This window comes from Lissotriton helveticus, chromosome 5_1 (assembly GCF_964261635.1).
Source record: "Lissotriton helveticus chromosome 5_1, aLisHel1.1, whole genome shotgun sequence".
Lineage (NCBI taxonomy): Eukaryota > Metazoa > Chordata > Amphibia > Caudata > Salamandridae > Lissotriton > Lissotriton helveticus.
The window spans coordinates 2108274179-2108296566 of record NC_136065.1 but is presented as its reverse complement, the minus strand read 5'-3'; the positions used below and the strand labels follow the sequence as shown (position 1 = coordinate 2108296566).

General features: G+C 47.3%; 1 protein-coding gene across 1 annotated transcript in view; it reads left to right on the top strand.

Annotated features, from left to right (window-relative positions):
• Positions 1–22388, top strand: part of LOC144756380 (bile salt-activated lipase-like) — an 80066-nt gene that overhangs the window by 2854 nt on the left and 54824 nt on the right. The window contains exons 2-3 of the mRNA XM_078646159.1: positions 12163–12316; positions 21723–21845. Of these exons, the coding sequence (XP_078502285.1) occupies positions 12163–12316; positions 21723–21845 (277 nt within the window). The remainder of the gene's footprint in view (positions 1–12162; positions 12317–21722; positions 21846–22388) is intronic.

The window sequence follows — 22388 nt, the reverse complement described above, 5'->3', positions numbered from 1 at the left end:
ACTGGCAGGACCTAGTCGATTCTCTAAAGCTACTCTCACATGTGAGGTACTTATAGGCCTGGGCGGTAAATTCCTTTCCGTTTGCGGAATTCGCGTTCCGCGGAGAACGCAAAATTGCCCAAAATTCAGCATTCCGCGACTTCGCGAAATTTTTTGCTTGCTCGTGTTCACAAAATGCGTATTCGCGAGATATTTCCCCCGAGCACGCAAACAGCGATTGCGAACAGTAAAAAAGCTTCCCGAACAAGCAATTCCACATGTTCGCGGAATTTCTGCGTGTTTGCGGAGATTTATAACCGTTTCGCGGAGATTTGTGTAACGCAATTACGCAAATTCCACCCACCCCTAGCGCACAGTTGTTTTGTCAGTTCTCTCTAATGTATGTCCTGACTCACTAATCACAGCCTACATTCCAAGTCCCCTTACAGATGTATGTAGATGGTGCGTTGTTTACGTTACGATCAGTTCAGAGAGTAAGATCTTTATTGTACTGGAGCAATGTGTAGCTGCCATGCAGTACTGTAGAAACCTAGACCCTTATTTATAAAATATTCATGCAGCGCAATGCAGCAAGCCCCTATGCTGTGCTGCGTGTAGGAGCAGCAGTGAGCTGTATTTACCATTATCTGGTGCATTCGTGTCCTTTCCTAGCACTGGACGCCTAGGTAAGTACCCTTTTGTCATGTTGCAAGGGTGCATGCGTTGCAGGCAGGACTGGTTTTGTGGAGGAAGGAGCACCTTCCTGCACAAAAACAACCTTTAGAGGTGTTTTCCTCTTTGTACGTGTGCTGCAGAATGGTTAGATAGAGGAAACAACAATGAGAAATGAACATATTTCCCCTCATTGCACCTCTGGTGGGGAGGCGTACCATTCTGACGCATTCTCAAGTCTACAAGTGTTGGTAAATCTGTGAATGTGTCAGAATCCACGGGTGGTTGTGTGGGAACACCCACTCTCCACCCATGGAACGCCGCACCCACTCTCCACCCATGGAACGCCGCACCCACGCTCCACCCATGGAACACCGCACCCACTCTCCACCCATGGAACGCCGCACCCACTCTCCACCCATGGAACGCCGCACCAACTCTCCACCCATGGAACGCCACACCCACTCTCCACCCATGGAACGCCGCACCCACTCTCCACCCATAGAACGCCGCACCCACTCTCCACCCAGGGAACGCTGCACCCACTCTCCACCCATGGAACGCCGCACCCACTCTCCACCCATAGAACGCCTCTCTGGGGCAGAGTAGTGCAAGGCAGCAATTGGTGCCTTATGTTCCTCTAGATTTGTCCAGCCACATATGGCCACTCAATGTGGGCTGGGGTGGCTTGATAAATCTCATTTAAGTTTTACGTTGCCCTTGTGCACCCTTGTGTGGTGCAAGGGCAAAGCAAATCCTTGATAAATCTGCTCCCTGGCCTAGGCTGGCTGCCACCACACGGTAATAAGACTGAACTCACGTTCCATAGCCACAAGGGCCAACCCGGCTTTAGTCCTTCTCCGCTGTTTGTCAATCCCGTCCTCAATCTCTGAGGCAGGTGACAACTTGGAGTTCGTGTTACGTACAGACGTGTCTCTTCCTCTAGATTGGAGCCATCGCTTCTAGTTGTGGTTTCCAGCTCTGCAAGTCAAGGTGGACCCTTCTTTTCTTCTCTAACGCCTACAAGGTGATGGAATTGGGCAGCAATGTATGCTAGCGCCTAGACTACTGCTACTCTCTCTAGTCTGGTTTGTGTATGCACCTTAGGCAGGAACTACAGCAAGCCCAGAATGCTGCAGTTTGGAAGCCGTCCTAATGAAAGGTGTGCAGTAGATCCGAATTTAGGAGGGTTCGAAGGGCTTACAACTTACTAAAGTGGACATCCTTAGCAGGAGCACATTCTCACTCTGGCTAGAGACCATTCATCACCACAGACCTCAACCAGACTTCTATCTGTGAGCAACGCCAGAACCACTCCACACAATCCAGAACAGACCACATACGTAGCAGAATATATGGTTTTTACGGATCGCCCGCTAGCACCTCACAAGCATGTCTACAAATATGCCTCTTTTTCCCGCAGCCTTTCACCCCGCATGTTGTTACAACGCGGTTGTTACCATGACGCGTTGTAACAACGCATACCATTACCCCGCAAGTCGTAACAAAGACTTGCGGAGGGTGGGCGCTGGATGTTGGAATGGTATAATTTACTACTCCAACTTCAGTCTGTGCGGACAGTAGGGAAGATGTTGGATTTTATATCCAACACCTTCTCCCCCTCAACGACTTGCGGGGTAACGTTATGCGTTGTTACAACGCAGTCATGGTAACAACTGCGTTGTATCAACGTCTACCATCTCCGTGTCCAAGTCGTGAGCAAGTCTTCTTCAGTGCAACGCCTTCTTCTGAGGATTCCAAAATGATCACCCCTGCAGCTCTTCACAGAAGGTCTGCGCTGTCTCAACCTCTCCAGACCCGCCCCTCTGCCTCTCACAGCTGCTGCTCTGACGCCCAGGCCATGAGTTACCCCAAACAATCACATGTTGAGTTACGGTAGACCCAAACACCAATCAGGGGCCAACCCACAACCCAGCCACACCAGCTGACACCTGGACAGGACATTGCTTACGTCGTGAAACATCCATAACAACACGGGCATTACCCTGCACTGCTATTACAACGCTGCTATTACAACGCAAGACGTTACAACGACTTGCGCTGGAGGGCGCTGTAGGATAGGGAATAGTTTAATTTTCTATCCAACACCTTCCCTACTGTCAACGTAGGCTGGAGTTGGAATAGAAAATTAAACTATTCTACTATCCAGCGCCCCCCAACGCAAGTTGTTGTAACGACTTGCATTGTAAAAACTGCGTTGTAATGGCATGCGGGGTAAAAGCCCACGTTGTAATGTCATACAACTCTACCTCAGCGTCTTTCAGGTACCTTTGTAGGACTACCCCCTCCCACCCTGGCTCCAGAAAGCGTGCAATGTCACCAGAGATACATAATAACAGGAAAATTATAAGCACAACTAGTTTAGGCCTCCAGGCTAGCACACCAGAAAAGAAAGTATCTATCACACAGAAAACTCACTCTAAGACCATGCAGTGTGGAAGGAGGGGGCATGCAGCCATCCCACACCTTGGTACCCGCCAGCAGGATATTGGGGTCATTCGTGGAACCAGGCCATTTAGCACTACGTAAAGAACCCTAGTCAGCCAACACCAGCAGGTCACTGACATTGAATCTTTCAGGCTCCCCATGCAAAGTGAGATCTTCCACTCAAACCTCCTTCGTGGACCCAGAAATCTCTGTAGAATTAGAAGTATCCCCTGACCCGGAAACGTCTCAAACGCGTCATTGAATCCTTCAGCAGAGAGCTGCTTCTCCACAGCCACCTCTCCCACATTCCACAGAACCACCACCCCAAAACCTCTCCAAACACCACCTTTTCTGCACAGCAGGCCCTCTCCAGCAGGTGTTGGCACCTTGGTAATCAAACCAAACTGACACGCGAGCACCTTCTCGCTCTTTTATTACACAGGAATGAATCACTCAGACTGCTTCTTTGTGTAAACTACCAGCTCACCAAAGCCTTGCTCAGTTGTGCTAGGCTCATGCAGCACACTCCTCATCACAGATGGAGATTCAACTCCACAACCCCCAGGGCCACGACAATATATTTTGGACCGGCTGTGGCCCGGACCACCTCCTCCCCCATCTGCCTGTTTGAGATCCCAAGAATATGACAGCATCCCTTCTGGACTCATCCAATGATGTCCAGAGGGGATATTGCCATCTACTTACTGTTTATACTCAGACCCTACTTTAACTTACTGGGTTACCTTTGATTTTCACCCTTTTTTTAACACCTTTGCTGCGGTGTAAATTCCGCCGCGGTGCTGGAACATTCCAATCTCGGGCGTGGCTCGGACGGCCCCAGGCCGTCGTGCGTACACGCACACCGTGACTCATGGCGACCGGGGGCCGTTATGAGCATGGAAGAGGTTAAAATCGCCTCAAAACCATCTGGTTGGTAAAGCGTCAGCAGCAAACACAGCCCATCACACGAGCTGACACCCGTAAGCAACCAGCAGTGAACTAAAGACAACATGTTGCTCTCCTGCACCACCAAAAACCAACCCAAAACCTTAGAGAATGCCCTCGCGACCCTGTGACCTGGAAGCACTAGACCTTTACACATAGCATTGTCCGGCTCCTCAACACCTGTAATTCAAATAAACACACCAGAGACTCAGAGATCTATCTCAAGACCTCAGTACCACAAACACAACAGAATGCATGAACCGCACCAACCTGCATACTCGTGCAAGCATCAGAGCACAAACACCCCACCCACCCGTCCTGATGGAACTCCATTGGCTCCCCTTGCCAGCCTGCCCCATCTTCAAGACCGGCTGCAACATTTACAAAGCCATCATGACCAGCACCCCGCTTATCTTACAGAAAATCTCCCCATATGTGGTGGTTCTTGGCACACCCGCAGCCAGGACACCATTAGGCTGCAGACTAGGATGTGTAAAAACAGAAAAATACAAGACAACAGGCGTTTTTCATCTATGCACCCCAGATCCTGAACAACATCTCCATACCCATAAGGACCGCCCCAACGCTGCTCCAATTTAGGAAAATTGAAGATTCACCTCTCTAACCTCTTCGCTGCGGCGCGAATTCCACCGCTGTACTGGGACATTCCAATCCTGGGCATGGCTCGGATGGCCCCCGGCCATCGTGTGCACATCGCCCACCAGGGCACGGAATAGGTTAAAGAATCATACATCACAAAGCATCAACCGACTACAAACCAGATACCTCTCCTTTCACTTGCTGACTTTAGACTTGTCTTTGACCCTGTACCATGCTACGCTGCCTTTTGGCTGGGTCGGCTCTAGAAGTCCCATATAGATTCATGCATACAGTATTGTGGGGTGGAGGGGGTTGGCAGTGTGTTGGCTTTCATTACTTTCTTCTTTGGAGTTATTTCCCGCAAAGCAATGAGTGGAGTTAGGAATTTTAAACGTACTTTTATTTGGTTTTAGTCCCTATATAAAGAGAATTGACAAGCGTTTTTCAGGTGGGTAAGAGAGGGTATGTCACATGAAAGTATGGGCACTCTGCTCTACTCTCACAATATCTACTACTCATATAAGGTTTAGTTTCTCCAAGTCCCACTGGCTGGTCTGCACTGCTCTTAGATGCCTCTTGTTTGGTGCCACTTCATGCTCTGGTTGCTAAATTGACTGTTCCATTCTTGTGGGGGTGGTTGTGTGATCCCCTGGGGGGCTCCTATTCATCGAGGCCATTGTGTGTCCTGTATGTCCTGGCTCAGATGTGAATAGGACTGCCTTTTCTCCAGCTTGCAGGGTTGATAAACCTAAACATCTGTAACAAATACCATATTTTAAGGGTTTCCCTACATTTTGAAGTATTTGGTTCAAAACAGACAAAGCTTTACGCGGATGGCAGCGTGCTGGACCCTGCAGAGGCATGTTTAGGGCAGATCACTGCACTGTGTCTCATGACTGCCCCATCCCTCAAAATGATAGGCATCAGTACCACTGTCGCCCATCCAGATATTCCCGCAGGTCATCAAGTGGTTTCTCTGGTTTAATGATGGAACAACGCACGGAAATACTCTGCATGCCTTTACCACGCATTTTTTACCCCGCATTTTTTGGAACACACATTCTTTTACAAAGAATGCCTTTACCACGCATTGTTTATATATATATATATATATATATATATATATTGCATATTCGTTACCCTCAAGACGACGCGCCCGTAGTCCAGAGCCATCGCTCCAAAGGAAAAACGGAAGACCCAGATGCAGTGAGTTACTTTATTTCTTAGCACGCCACGGCAGCATAACGTTTCAGCCTACACAGAGGCCTTGGTCACATGGCGCACAGACAGAGTTACGTGAAATTTAAAGTGCAAATGCATTCAAAAGACAACAATTTGATTGGTTAACCAATTTCAACCTAGGGGAATGTCCTTAAAGCCATACACAGCGTAATGCGTTTCCTGTTGGACTACAAATTTATCTTTTTTTATCAGCTATTGCATTGATAAATGTTTTAAATATATATATATCCGACACACTAAACAATTATTTACATATAAAAATATACTGTCATAATAGAAAAATATATATATATGTCTATCCAAAGTATTTCATATATTTACAACTATTTACATAATGTGCAAATAATGATTACTTTTTAAAAAAAATAAGTTAATGTGTACAATTCATTATCTCAATTGCTCGGATATATGTGCAAAATACGCTGTTTGCTGTATTAGCAGTTTGTGTTAAACCTGACAAATTTGGAACCCATTGGTAAAATCCAAGAATTGCCATTTCAGCATCAATGGTTAGCACAAAGCAAAACCCCTCTTACGTTGTAATATTAGAATGCATTACTAAACAAGTGATTAAAAACAAATGTTTTAGCTCAGTTAGTTTTTTGCTTTATATTCTTAACCAGCTATACCTCCAGGTATGGAACACAGTTTCTTAACGGATGTGGATCAAACAACTAAGTTCTTTCTTTCATGTGTGTTTGTCCTAGCCAACTACAATTAAACTTATAAGGGACATAATTACTGAAGCCAATATGCAAGTAGGAGAGATGGAAGAAGATAGTCTGAGAACTAGAGGCAGGTGTAAAAATCCTCAGTGGAATTGAGACCATTAGGAGCCTTACTATCCATTTCAAGGATATATCTAGTCTCAAGTGCTCTTAAAATACCCTCTCTATTGCCGCCTCTCCTAAGAGGACCAACACAGTCTATGGCAAAGTATCTAAGGAGTCCACTTTCATTATTGTGGAATTCCCTAAAATGCCGGGCCACTGGATATGCGGTATCATTTGTGTTGATGGCCCTTATGTGCTGGAGTACCCGCTTGTGCACCTGCAATTTGGTGCTACCAATGTATTGCAGACCACATGGGCACTCCAGCACATAAACCACATATTCTGTCTTACATGTCAACTGTTTGTTGATTTTCCTTGGCACTGAGGAGAATGCTGTTAGGTACTCTGTTTTATTCAGCCCCTGTGAGCATGCCTTACAGCTGGAGCACTTTTTAAAGCCTCGACTTGCTGCTAGCCAGTTTTTGGGTGGGATTACCTCCGGACTCGATTTGACTAATGCATCATTTAATGAGTATGCTTTGCGGTAGGTAATAATTGGCTTGTTAGGCATGCGTTCTCCTATCACCGGATCTAGTTTAACCAGATCCCAGTGATGGTTGATTATTTTGCGTAGTGCCATGTGTTGACTATTGTAAGTCCAGATAAGTCTGACTGGTTGGTTGGCCTCATCTTTACCAGCCCTGTCTTTTTTCTTTTTGTGGATCAGTGCATCACTCCGAGACAGGCCATTTGCTTTCCTTATAGCTGTATCAATAAGGTTTTCTGCATAGCCCCTAGCCAGAAACCTTCGTTTACTGGCTGCCTGTGCTGTTTTGCAGTGAATATCTGTACTGCACACCCGCCGAATTCTGAGCATCTCCCCATAGGGGATGCTCCGAATTAGGTGAGGCGGATGGTGACTTCCTGCATGCAGGATAGTATTTCCTGCAGTCGGCTTTCTAAAGAGCTTTGTTTCAAGCCTGTCCTGACTGACCTCCAAGGTTATATCCAAAAAGTGGGCTTCCTTTTGACTGATATGTGATGTGAAAGACAGATTGAAATCATTACTGTTCAAGGCAACAATGAAATTTTCAGCTTCTTCCCGTGTTCCCCGCCAGATCATCAAAATATCATCGATGTATCTATACCATCGTATGATATTGCGAGAGCACAGTTCATGGTGAATACCATTGAGGACCTGTCTCTCCCAGTATCCCATGTGAAGACAGGCATAACTGGGAGAGAAGCAGGCCCCCATGGCAACGCCCCTGACCTGCTGATAATATTGGTTCAGAAACATGAAATAATTGTTGTGCAAGCAAAAGCCAATCATGGTGAGCAGCATTTTGTTATGCTCGACCAATTCAATTGGCCGCCTCCCCAAAAAGAACTCAACAGCCCTTAATCCATCTGCATGCACAATACTGGTATACAGTGATGACACATCCAAAGTAATCAACCAATAGTCACTGCGCCATTGCAATTCTTCCAGCTTCCTTAGGAGGTCACTGGAATCTTGAACATATGAGGGAAGTGCCAACACATGTTCTTGAAGAAACAAATCAATGTACGCAGTGGCTTTTTCCAATAACCCCCCACACGCCGAAATAATTGGTCTTCCCGGCGGCTTAGCTGTGTCCTTATGCACCTTGGGAATTAGGTACAACACGGGGGTGATAGGGTGATCATTCTTTAGACATTTAAGTTCATCCATGCTTATGAGTCCACCAGATCGCCATCCCATCAATAGCGAATGGAAGTCTATTTGTGCTTTTTTAAGTGAACCCACATCACAGTGTCGGTAGCAGTTTGGATCATTTAATTGGAGGTAGGCCTCTTCCAGATATAATTTCCTTGGCCAGAGCACAATGTTGCCTCCCTTGTCGGCCTGTCTCACCACTATATTGTTGTCTTTTTGTATTTTTTTGACCAGATTCTGATATTCAATGTTGCCCCTTTGTCTGTGAAAATCAGATTTGAGAGTTTTTACATGTAACGCCTTCACTTCCTTGACAATTGCATCTTGAAAAATGTCTATATTATCATATGGTGTAATGGGGGTAAATGTGGAACGAGGCTTAAATTCACTCAGTCCTCCACTGTAGGTCTGGGCCACCTCCTGTGTATTTTGGGAACTTGGGGCTTCTGCCCGCAACATTTCCAGATCTTGTATCAGGGGGATGTCATTTGCTACTAACCCTGAAGTGGTTCGTGCCATCACAGACTTTCTACAAGTATTGCGTGTTTTACTGTTGGAAAAATGCTTCTGTAATTTAAGCTTTCGTGTGAATTTAAAAAGATCGATCCTTGTATCCACATAATTAAATCTATTCGGTGGACTGTATGATAAACCCCTTGATAAAATGTCAATTTCCAAGTCAGTGAAGGAGGTATCCGTTAAATTTAACACAGAGAGTCCATGCTCCACCATATCAGAAAGTTTATTTGTTTGTGGCACTTGTGTTATTACTTTTTGTTTGAGTTCCATCGCCTTTGATTTCTTCTCTTGGGTTTTGCGTTTTGCGGAGCTTTTCCTACGCTCTCGTCGCCTTGTGTTTGGGGTTTTCTTGGGCGCAGTGTTTCGCGCCTGTCCTGCCGGATACATTCTAATTCCTGTTCCAGAGTCAATCGTGTAAACCCCAAACGGTCTGAAATTCTCACTGCTTCTGTTTCAGACCCACTGTCGATATTGGAACTCAGATCAATGCTACTTGAGCCATCAGGGGAATTATGACGCACGTGGGTCATTGCTCTTGCCGAGCTCTGTCCTGCCTGCAAATCTGATGATTTGGATGCTTTAATTGCGTCATATTTGCGAGCGAAAGTGAAGATGCGACCTTCACTATAGTCGGTTTTGTCGCGCTGGAATTTGAAGGCTTTACGCTTTCGAATAATATCCTCCTCCTTTTGTACTTTCTGCTCCATTATTTCCCGATGCTTTTTACATGCCAATGTATTTTCCACACTATCTGCACATAAATCAGTTATTTCCTTCTCAATTGCATCAATTTGTTCTTGAATATTTACTCTGTCCCTTTCCGCATGGCGTACCAACAGTGTCACCAAGCGTCTTGATGAATCTAGGCTCCACTCTGCCCAATCCTTCAATAAGAGAGGGTCCATATATTCATAGGTTGGAGCAAGCATTACTCTCAGCCCCCTCGGTATCCGGTTCACATCAAGATACCTACTGAGGGAGCGGTGCTCCCACCATTTGGACTGCTCTCGCTTTGACAATTTTTCCAGCAATTTAAATTTTTCACGAAGGCTAGGAACCCCACTCACATCCGGTTCCTCGGAGGTGCTGGCTGCCGCCTCCCCAGCCGGGGAGTCATCAAAAGCCTCAAGAGCCGCAACCTCTCTCCCTTTGCGTGCGCCAGCTGCCATGGCGTATACTCTGATTTCAAATGTCAATATCGTACTCACTCAGTACGGGGATGCCGCCTCAATCGCCGCTCGTCCTCCGACTGCGCACCAAACTCCTCCACCGGGACAATTCCACAGCCGCTGTTGTTAGAATGCAGGCGCACCAGTTCAGGACAGCCGTCCTAAACAGACACCCGACAAACACGACCTCAGCTTTTTTCCCCGCGGTCCCAGGGGCTCGAGCAGTAACTCCCCAACGGGAGAAATAAACAACTTCCGGGGTATTGAAAGTCACGGTTTCCTGCTGCTCAGCCAGCTTGCGGAGGAGGGGTCTTCCAACACCGGAGAAACACTCAACCGGTTTGAATTATTGCATATTCGTTACCCTCAAGACGACGCGCCCGTAGTCCAGAGCCATCGCTCCAAAGGAAAAACGGAAGACCCAGATGCAGTGAGTTACTTTATTTCTTAGCACGCCACGGCAGCATAACGTTTCAGCCTACACAGAGGCCTTGGTCACATGGCGCACAGACAGAGTTACGTGAAATTTAAAGTGCAAATGCATTCAAAAGACAACAATTTGATTGGTTAACCAATTTCAACCTAGGGGAATGTCCTTAAAGCCATACACAGCGTAATGCGTTTCCTGTTGGACTACAAATTTATCTTTTTTTATCACAGCGCGCATGTGAGCAAGGCCACTGTCAGTGGACATAAGATAAGACAAGTAATAAACACCTATGCATCATAATACCTTGGAGTCTGCGCCTGGTTTACTGGAGAGACGGTTTCGGGATTTGCTATTCTATATATTTATATATATAAACAATGCATTTGTGGGGGGAGACCCCCCAAACTTACCTTAAATGTGTGGTAAAAGCATATGTTATAAAAGCATACATGTTCTAAAAATATTTGCGGTAAAAAAAGTGTGGTAAAGGTACAACATGGTAAAAACCACGTTGTAAAGGGTATTTCCCCGTTTCTCCCTGCACCTCCCCTTCAGATTGCTGCTCATCAGGACCCCCTTAAATACACCCACTCATCTGGTCACTGCTCCACTCCCATCATATATATACAACTCGCTCAGCTACTACTGCTTCTTTAAATTGCACACCGATCCCTATAACTGAATATGCACAGCTCATTATGTTAAGGTTGTACCCACTGCACAGACAGCTAGTCATCAGGTCTCCTCAAATGCACCCTATTATTTAGGCTAATTCAGGTGTTGCAAGTCCTGGGCTTAGTATTCTGAAGATGGTGGCCTAGAGCCTGGAATTGAAAGGTAGTTCCAGAAGATGTTCAGGTCTGGGCTAGGAATAATCAAACACTTCAGAATCTGAGAAATCCACGAAGTGGACAGTGGTGTAGGAAGGATGCCATTGACTCTAGTACAAGCAGGGGGAATTGCCCACTGACCCATGTTTAGGTAGTAATCATATTTCCATTGGTCTCTCTGATCCCTAGTGCCAATGCACTTGCTGCGCCATTGATGGCTAACCCCTTACCACAGACCACCAGGAACATTCCATTGTGTGTCTAGGATGAAGTAATGGGGACTAATAAAATTGAGTGATGGTGTCATTGAACCTTTTGAATGTTGTTGTTGGCTTCCCCCTGTAATTGTAGCCTTCAAAAATATATGAAGAGTCTAGAATGTGTGTGGATCCATGCCACGTTTTTAAGGTATCCTTATAGGTTACCTACCCCACAGTCCCAGCCTGGCATGTGGTCCTTGGGAGGGTGTTGGTTGACAGTGGGTGGATGGAGGTGGAACTGTGAGGCAAACAGTGAACTGCAGTAAGATATTACAGAGGAGCAGGGGTGTCATTTTCTCCTCAAAGGTGAGTAGCAATGTCTCAACTAAATGTTAACAAGGAATTGGTTGCAGGTCTTAGCACGTGTACTTCCAACATTTATGTTTAACAATAATGTTTTGAATATTATGAAGAATGATAAGCATTTGAGAGGGAGGTGTTGTTGGCTTCCATCCTGAGGCATGAAGTCCCATCACTGCAACTTGATACTACTCTAAGGGCCTGATGTATCAAAGTAGCTTACCCATTCTGTGACTATGGGAAAATGTGTTAGTACACATGGGTCTAAATCTCTCTTTTCCGCCCACTGTGCCCAGCTTGGAGTCGTATACACAGAAGGAGGCATGGTCCAGGGTACCAACAAGAAGCTCGGACTCCTATTTGCCGACTACATTGATATTTTTAAAGGAATCCCCTTCGCTGCTCCCACTAAGACCCTTGAGAAGCCAGAGCCTCATCCTGGCTGGCAAGGTAAGAACTTCCCACCTATCTGACTTATTCTCCAGGGCTTACTCCCATTTCACCTTCTCCTCAAAGCTGCACCCTCGCTGGAAAGAACTGATCCTAATCTGTCGGACACATTCTCAAGGGCTTGATCCCTTTTTGTCGTCCCTATCTGGGCACATCCCAGCTGGAAAGGTAAGAGACGGCCACCAACCCAGCACCTCCCCCAGGGCATGGGTTCCTGTTCACTGTCACCTCAGACTCGCAGCCCAGTTAGAAAGGTAAGAGATGACCACCTACCCAGCATATTCCCCAGGCCATGGGTTCCTGTTCCCTGTCTCCTCAGACCCACAGCCCAGCTAGAAGGGTAAGAAATGCCCACCTACCCAGCACCTTCGCCAGGGCATGGGTTCCTGTTCACGGTCTCCTCAGACCTGCAGCCCAGCTAGAAAGGTAAGAAATGCCCGCCTATCTAGCACCTTCGCCAGGGCTTGACCCCTTTTTTCCATCTCCTTACACTTGCCGCCCAGTTGAAAGGTAAGAGATGCCAGCCTAATTGGCACCTTCTCCTTGGCCTGGTCTCCTCTCGCCATCTCAACTCCTGCAAGATTTATCCTGGCTGGAAAAGTAAGAGATGTCCTTCTAACTGGGGCTTTCTCCTCGACCTGGCATGGTTTCACCATTTCCGAAACCTTTCCTTTATTGTTCTGTGGATATAGTGGGCAACTGACAGGCTCCCAAGAGTATGGCAGCATTCATTAAAAACGAAATTTAGAGCATGAAAGAAGTAGAGGCCCAAAAAGTGTCAACTCTTTGTGTGAGGTGACAGCTACAAAATATTTGACTCTGGTAGATTTTATGTTAGCGCAGGGATCTTGGTGACACCGGGCTCTAGAACGTCTCCCTCACCATCTAAACTCTCTGGCTGGCATCTGTCCATGGTTCTAGGTCCATCAAGTTCTTTCTTGCCAAATCTCTCCACCTCACACTGCTGAACGATTATTGCCTTCCATTCTTAGGTGGAGTCTTGGTTCTCAATGTCCTGGAGTTCGCCTCCACCCACCCCATGACTTCTAAATATCTTCTGCTTGAAGTCCTCTGATGGCTCCATTATCTCTACTCTCTTTCCCTCATTTTAATCACGAATATTAGGTTCTAAATTTGCTGAACTGAAAACTGGACGAATATCTCCTATACTTGGCTGAAGAGTGTCTTGCTTTTATCCCTACATTTTTCCTGATTGTAGTGTCCTCCGGGTGTGGCTCTCAAGTGTCTGAGTTGTATCTATTCCACTCAAAACCTCTACCCCGGCATTCTATGAATTTCCCTAACATAATTCACTTATTCCTAAGAGACCTGATGCGCAGTGTTGGCTGCTAGGAAATGGTGGCGGGGAGAGGGTTTAAAAAAAAAGATGACTTGCTGGTCGCCAGTCAACGCCTCTCCTCTGTTCTACCTCTGTTCTTGGCTCCCGGCAGCTCTCAGACTCCCCTAAGCCAATCACAACGCTGCTATCACCAGCATGACAGCTGCGTCATGATTGGTCTGAGCGACCTGTTTGACTACTCAGGCAGGGCCTTGGACAGTTCTCCACTAGCTGTGCAGCACAGCCAGGTAGAGAAATGCTAAGTGCGCATGACGGTTTGGCCAGCCCCAGACGGCCTCAGAGAGTGCCCACAACTGATCCTCCCTCTGACAAAAACCCAGCCTAGCCCCGTCTGAACCTGGCTTCATACTAAAAATAAAATGATAATAATGTTGTGTTGTTTTCATTTGATTTTTTCTTTGCACTGCTCAGAGAGCAGTGGGGCGACGCTCCTCTTTCTTTGTGGAGCAGCCGGATGCGGCATGCACCAAGGAAGGACCAGCAAAGAAAACCAGTCAATGCAAGCAGACGTAAAGCCCCTTTGCGCTCTCAGGTTCTCTCTGCTGCATTTTTTATACAGAAAATTGCAACTGCATCAAAATAAAAGGAGGGTGAAAAGGGCAGTTCTGTGCAAAGAATGTTTAGAAGAGTTTAACTCCAGCTAGAGAAGCTGCCCCCTTTCTAAAATGATGCATCCCCCCTGAAGGTCTCCAGAAGGATTTGAAGGCAGCCAGCAGTGCGCATGCTCAGGGCTGACACCAACACCCCCTTGTTTATTAACAGTGAACTTAGAGGCATCCAGCAAACCTCACTTGAGAACCTGGGCTTTCAGGAATCGGGGGGCATAAGAAACCCCCTGAATGGAAATAAAGTGATCTGTTGTTACAATGCAATGCTCCAATGAAAGTCCAGTAGCCGAGGTGTAGGTTATAGGTGATGATTTCTTGGTCTCAGTTGCAGGTAAGTATATTTATAGGTTCTCAGCTTAGTCCTTAGGACGGCCCCGCCAGGAGCAGCCTCCCTGCGGCTCAGCCCATACTCCAACTTACACTCAGCCCATCACCAGGCACTCAAGCATTCCATTGCATCAGCATGCACAGCGGCATTCCACACAGCACATTCACACTGGCTGAGCAGCAAGCACCAGAGAGCATGCACAGTAAAGTACACAAGTCATAACACGTGCAGGACCATAGAACGTGGCCAAGCCGGGAGCCAAAATCAGAAGCCACCGGCCATGAAGCAGCTTCTCGAGCAGATGCCGACCCCCAAGTGATCTGTTTACAGACCAGACTCCACTGTCCCACAAAGTGCACCGATCATTGATGCCGGAAGAGGGCGCAGTCACTGTGCTTCCAAGGAAGGTCTTTCGGAGACTCGAGTGCCATCTCCACCTAAGGAGTTCAGCGTTATTTTCACATTGGACAGCTCTGAAGTTTGCACACAGGGAGTAGGGAATAGCACAGCCTTTGTGTATTATGTGGAGTGGTGTGGCTCACTGGTTAGAGGCGGCAGACCCGGAAGCAGAAGTTGGCCCGGGACCAGGGTTCGATTCCCGACGCGGCAGGGTCGTGGACCAGGGTCAGCGGACTCGATAATTCTCGCCTCGGTGCCTACTCTAACCAGGGGTCCCACTCGGCAACTCTGGGCATTAGCTTGCCTAATCTCCACAACGGCCCCATCAACGCCAGGGATGCCTGGCTCCACCTTGGGGATTCCCAGCAGGGGACCATCCCACAGGGAAAGCCAGGACGGGTTCCCCAGCGGTATACAGCGCCAAGACGCCCATTGGCAACAGTGCGCTTTACAAGTATACACATTACATTGCATTACATTGACCACAATATACAATATGTGGCTTGAGGCTGGCTAGCTGCCAGGGTTTCTTTACCACTCCCTTCCTTTCTACACAACCCTACCCTTGGAGAGTGACTGTGCCTGGAGGGAGCACTCCTGGGCTGAGGGGGGGCACAACAGACACAGGCACCTCATGCTCCTCTGACTGCCTTCTCTCTCACTTGAGACATCCCCTCTTATATGTGAGTATACCGGGCAACCCCCTCCCCCCCTCGCTTCGGATAGGACGCATGCTGCAGCGATGGACAGCCGTGAGTGACCCAGGCAAGCTTTGCTCCTTCTTTCCCAAGAGAGCACCAGACATTCTTTGCAACCCTACAAGTTGTCTATATATCATTAACATAAGAGATGGGCACTAGCAAATTAATAAAACAAAACATTTACCAACAGATGGTTGCCATTAAAAATGGAACAGTAGTGTTCCCAACAGGGATGGACGTCCATCAACTGACTTGAATAGTAGTAGCTGGCAAGGGGCATCAGTGCAACCTGGGCTGCCCCCATTGATGTAGGGATAGGTTGGTGCACACGTGCACCACTTTTCCCCCTACACCAAGGGGCATATTACCAACAACTAGCGATAATTATCGCTATGTTGGTTTAGCGGCGATATTTTTATCGCCGAGCTGCGGCGATTTTTATCGCTTAGGAACCTTGCTATAATCAAGGTTTATCTCCTAAGCGATAAAAATCGTCCGAAATGCATGAATATTGCTGTAAAGTCAGCGATATTCATGCATTACCGAGCTAATGCTCTTAGCCATGTTATCCACCTCCCATTGGATAACATGGCTAAGAGCTGCTCAGGGGCAGGTGTTAGCTTTTGGAGATATTCACGCTTAGCGCGAATATCTCCAAAAGTTGGTAATAGGAGATAGCGATGTTAGGGACTGTTTCCAGTCGCTAACATCTTGGCACGCCCACTTTGCATGTCATTAGCGATAAATATCACTGACATGCAAAGCGGGGCCCAAGATGGTCGCTATCTCCTACTAGCTGTCGCTAACTGGTGTTAGCGACAGCTAGGTAATAGGGAGATCATTTTATCTCCGCTTTCTTGGCTTTTAAAGCCAAAAAAGCGGAGATAAACCCCCTTGATAATATGGCCCCAAGTTCGGGACTCCCTTCTCGAATCGAAGTAGTCTGGATAAAGGCAGTGCCGGGCGCGTCAGGCAGTCAGTGACACTGACAGGGCTCTCACTATGAGACACTCAGCAAATCTTTACCAAAAAAAACCACTTTCGACAGCGGTACTGTTCATAATTTGTGCACGCACACCTTTCTGGAAGATTCTGTGGCCTGTGAACTGTAATCCTTCCAATGTTCACCTGTGTGTTCCAGACCAGATACATATCAACGGACAGAGCCCTGGGGTCAAAACTGTCCTAGTACAACCATAACAATTATATAGCAATGTCAACAAAAAATGTAGAAATGTAATTTGGAAAGTCCAACACATTTCAGAAACAGTGCTTAGACTGAATAACTTCAACAATCTATCAAACAGTAAAACAAGCATTAGCAATGCCAACGCGCCAGGCTGCATTGTAATGCGTGCCTGTAATACTCACAGACACAGGGTAGCACCATTATTCTATGCATGCAAAATTGTGAAAAAGAAAATGGCTTCAGGAACTTTTTGCACCGTAAGTAGGTATCTGTGATGTACTACGGCGCTGCTGTATTGATGACATTAGCACTCGCAGCTGACAGCCAAAGCAGTTTGCAGCCAGACTCTAAAAAAGCATACCATTCAAAGTAGTCCGAAACAATCATAAGGTGGTCACACAAATTGGGATTTTATCAGTCTGGCATTCATTTTCATTAGTTTGAAAAAACAATGGTAGTTATGTATACCAGGCGACCACAGCACGTGCCCTTGTCAAGAGACAAGAGGGCGCAGAGTGAATGTAGTGTCTGTCTGTCTGTCTGTCTTCCGGGACACGTCATTCACTCAGGCAGCTGCCTCAGTGAGAATGTATTTCCACTAGGCTCAGGGTACCAGAACTGGGCTGTTTTTTTCGATAATCACAACTGGTGCAAAATGTACACATTGTGCTGCCATAGCTTCCTTTTTATGCTGTAAGGGGCAGATTTACAAGCCCCTTGCGCCTCTTTTACGCCGCTGTTGCGTCACTTTTGTGAGGCAGCGGCGGCGCAAAAGATGCACCATGGTGCGGGGTATTTACAACGTGACACATCTCCGAGATGCGTCTCGTTGTAAAGCCCTGCGCCATAAGGAGGCGTGCCTGCGCAGGGGAGGGCGTTCCGGCGCAGGAACGCCTCCTAAAAGTGGCTGAGTGAAATCTACAAGACTTTTGGGCCCATGCTGCGTCAAAACCCTGTGCCTGCTTGAAGCAGGCGTAAGGATTGACACAGCATTGAGGAGATGGGGCCCCCCAGAGCATTGCTGGAGCTGCGTTGCGCTTGCGACGCAACTCCAGCAATGCGTCGCCTTTACGGCACAGATGCGTCACGTTTTTGCCCCATGGTGTGCCGCATTGTAAATGCGGCGCATCCAGGGTGGCGGAGCTGCGCCACACAATAACTGGCGCATCCCTGCAGGGATGCGCCAGTTATTGTAAATCTGCCCCAAAGTATTTTGTTGGCATTACAAGGCAGGCGAGTGTTCCCAAAGTAATCATGTAAAATACGTTAACTATTACCCTGTGTCTAGCAGCGGATTCAGAGTCAAGGGCGCTTTGAAGCAGTGCTTTAAATGGGCCGGTACTCACCAGTACTGAGTACCGGCACTTCTCAGTTTTCTCCCCTGAGTACTGGAACTTGTTTTTGAGCAAGGAGAGTACCGGTACTCCCAGAAGCAGCAGGGCTTGGGCCCTGAAGTACGTGTACGTGCAACGCAAAACTACTGATAATGACCCTTTCAGATGGAGCGTGTTTATGTGCTGCTCTGGCAGGCAACGGGTAGTGTATTCCTGCGCTGGGGTGCTCCTGTAGTGATAGGCTCTAATTGGCATCGCAACAAGAATGAGGATGTGGCCAGAATGAACTGGTTCTATATATGATACATGATTTTTATTTTTTTTGCATTCCTTCAAATATTAGGGGACTCATTTATGAGGCTGCGCGTCACTTTTACGCCGCCGGTGCTTCACTTTTTGTGACGCACCAGTGGCATAAAAAATGCGCCTTGTTGCGCCATATTTACAAAGTGACGTATCTAGGTAGATGCGTCACTTTGTAAACCCCTGCGCAACATTATACCTGCGCCAGGTATAATATATGCAAGGGGGGCGTTCTGACACAAGAAAGGGTCATAGAAGTGACGCAGTGAAATCTATAAGATTTCACTGCGACACTTCTAGGACACAAATGCGTCAATTTCTTACGCCGCAGGCGTAAGACTGATGCAGGCCCTTTCACATGGGGCTACCCCATGTGAAAGGACACATTACTGAAGTTGCGTCACTTTTGTGGCACACTCCAGCAATGCGTCACTTTTGCGCCATACAGATACGTCAGAAATACTGATGTATCTGTAACTCCTTGCGCCATGATGCATCATACTGTAAATATGATGCATCATTGGTGTCGCAAGCAAGGCGCAGTGAAAAGTGACGCATCGCTGTTTTCACGCAGTGATGCGTCACTTTTCATAAATGAGGCCCTATATGTGTAGATTTTAGTAATAACGAAATATTAATGAAATAGGATTGAAAATTTACTTTTTTATTACTATATGTGTTTATCATTGCCAAATGTGCTTTTATGGTCTAATATATTTTTGATCGAATAAAGATGAAGAATTTAATTGAGGATGTGGCCAGAGACGCCAACAGTGGAACTGGGGAACCAGGTTCGATTCTTGACGTCGGCTCAGCACCCTGTGATTCTGGGCAACTCACTTAACCACTGGTGCTTAAAAAAAAAGTAACACTTTGATGCAAATGTTCTGACTGTCATGTAGAGCACTTAAATGACAATGGCCCAAATTCTCTCAATCTCAAACTGCCAAAAATTAGGCCCTGCACCTATGACATAGAAGCTGGTGCTCGCCATGTCTCCTATGTAAAGAGGCAGTTTGATATTGCACGAATTTGGCCCATGAGCGTCCAAGTGCTTTACATGACTATCAGAACATTTGCATTAAAGCTTACTTATGTGGCTAGTGTTACATTCCTAGCTCATACCCACACCCCTCAGACACGCCCCTGACGGCTAACCCAGTCTAATTAGTGAGTACCAGCACTTTTCATTTTCCATTTAATGAGCTCGTCACAAGCACCGCGGCGCCGCACGCGGCAACCCCTCCCCCCTGCACCGTGGGGGAATTAGCCCCACGTGGAAGGGGTTAAAGCACTGCTTTGAAGCCCATGTTTTACACACGGTGTCTTTGTTGGTGACATTGCCCTTTGCTTTCATAAGCAACGTGGTTCAGTGGGCTTCTGGGAGCCCAATGCGCCCACCTGGCCAAGCCCTAGTCAGTGTCCGTCTGGGACTGACAACAGTCCAGGAATTAAAATAAAAGAGGCCTCAGCTTGTGAGTCCAGTGGTAACACTAGTGGCCACACTTGCAAATTGAGTCAACTCTGAATGCTTCAGGCGTGTTGTTTGGATAGTCTGTGAGGAGGGAACCCAAAACACCTGTGGTAATATTAGGGACATACAGTAGTGATGTTCACTATGCTCTGTGTTACTATCTTTCACTCAGGGGCTTCTTCCTAAATTAATGTACCCCTGCTTTCTCCAGTCAGGGGCAGTGACCTTCTTTCAAGTACCAGCCCCTCTGCTAGGTCCCTTAATGTGGAGGGTGGGTACGCCTCAGGGCAGCTACCGCGCTCTACAAATTTTCTTTTCATTTCATTTCATAATGGGAAACTAAACTATGTCCCCAATTTGCCCCAGTGTGGCTCCTCTGCTGCTGCATCCTCTTCACCTCCTTTAGAATCGACCCTCCTTGGGGTCGGGTACTTCTAGAAATGACAACCCCACAGGCGGATGAGTGCCGGTTATCGCCACCAGTCATGCCTGGTGTGGGTAGGTGAACCCTTGTTTGCACTGTCTCGAGGGGAAGTGGACCTGACTCAAGTACACCAACCACCACAGACCAATCCACTTCTGCTGGGCATGGGGGGTTTGGGGCAATGAGGTGGTATTGGGCAATGGGGGTAAACGTCATTTACAACGCGGTGTTTACACCGCACAACCTTTACCACGCTGCCATTACAATGCAAGTCGTTACTACGACTTGCGCTGGAGGGCGCTGTTGGTTAAGGAATATTGTAATTTTATATTCCAACACCTTCCCTACTGTTACGTGGACTGGTGTTGGAATAAAAAATTATAATATTCCTCAACCCTCGCCCTCCAATGCAAGTCATTGTAACAACTTGCGTTGTAATAACCGCATTGTTAAGTACCGTGATCTAAAAGATCGCGTTGTACTGACATACATCCGGCAATGGGTATCCCCTGGTGCATTCAGAAGCTTGCCTGAGTGGGAGTGAGTTAGAACCACTGGCCGGGGCACCATGATCTGATATGGCTCCTTCCATACCTCGCGTGCTGCCCACAACATGCTGTTCTGTGTCCAGAGGAACGTACCATTTCCTGCGCTGTGCCGCCTGCTGCTGCATTCTAGTCATTATAAAAAGCTATTCAGAACAGTCACAAAACTGGCCCTTCACACCATAAAACTGGCCCCACTCATCCTCAAGAGTGTCCTACACACTGTCTGGTCAGACAAGTCCTACTCCCACTGCCAGATTGATCTGTAGGCCAGTCCGAGCCTGGCATTCCTTAGCAGGCCCTTTTGACTAGGGGTGGACGAATAATTCTGCTCTGCAGGTGGAGTTCGCGGAGTTTTGCCCACTCCGAGTTCCACTTGGAATATGGAGTTCCAGCAAAACTCCTCCACCTAGCGTGTGACAGAGTTTTTTCTCTTCAAATTAAAATTGGCAATCGCGTGCGAGAATTTGCATCCCTTGCGCAATTTCCGGGTGCTAGGATGCCTACAGGCGAAATTTCTCAATGCAGGTGGTTGTGGCAGTTATCAACCGTTCGCGTTGAGAAAGCTGCCGCTCAAGTAGAAAATCTACTTGAGCGTCCTCTGGCGCACCATGCAGTTTCGTTCCTGCTGATTTTACAGTGCAGAACAGCTGGCACTGAAAATCAGTATCAGAAGTGCGACGTGCAGAATTCTGAAAAGTGTAGTTGTCGTTTTTAATTGTCCTTTTGCTCTTTTTTCAGGAACGCTGAAGACCCAGAAATTCAAACCTCGCTGTTTGCAGGCTAAGATAGACCAGTCCGATGCATTTGGAAGCACCGACTGCCTGTACCTGAACATCTGGATCCCACAGTCCAGAAAAGGAAGTAAGTGGTGGTGGAGATCACCGGGCAATGACTATGGCCAAGAAACTGTATAGTGTACGCTGCGCTTTACAAATACTTTTCACATCACATCACATCCAGGCCTTCAAAGACCGCTGTCTCTATCTCCATGGTGGGGAGGAGGGAAGAGTCCAGGCTGACACCAGATGTGACTTCCCGTTCCAGACGGACAGAACCTCTGAACTGCGGATCCAGATACACAAAGCCCCTCAGTTCTTGATTCAGGCTTATGTAGCTCATGTTTTCTCGATCCAGGCTCATACAGCCATGTTTTTTGGGTCAAGGGTCATACAGACCACTCTCACGCATCCCATGTTCTTAGGCTCCAGGCTCATGTAGCCCGTGTCCTCTGGATCAAGGTTCACACAATCTATGTTTTCTGGATCCAGGCACACACATCCAATCTTCCCTGGATCCAGGCTCATGCAGCCCATGTTCTCAGGCTACAGGATCACACACCCCATGTTCTCTGGATCTAGACTCACACAGCCCCTGTTCACAGGCTCCAGGGTCACACGGCCCATG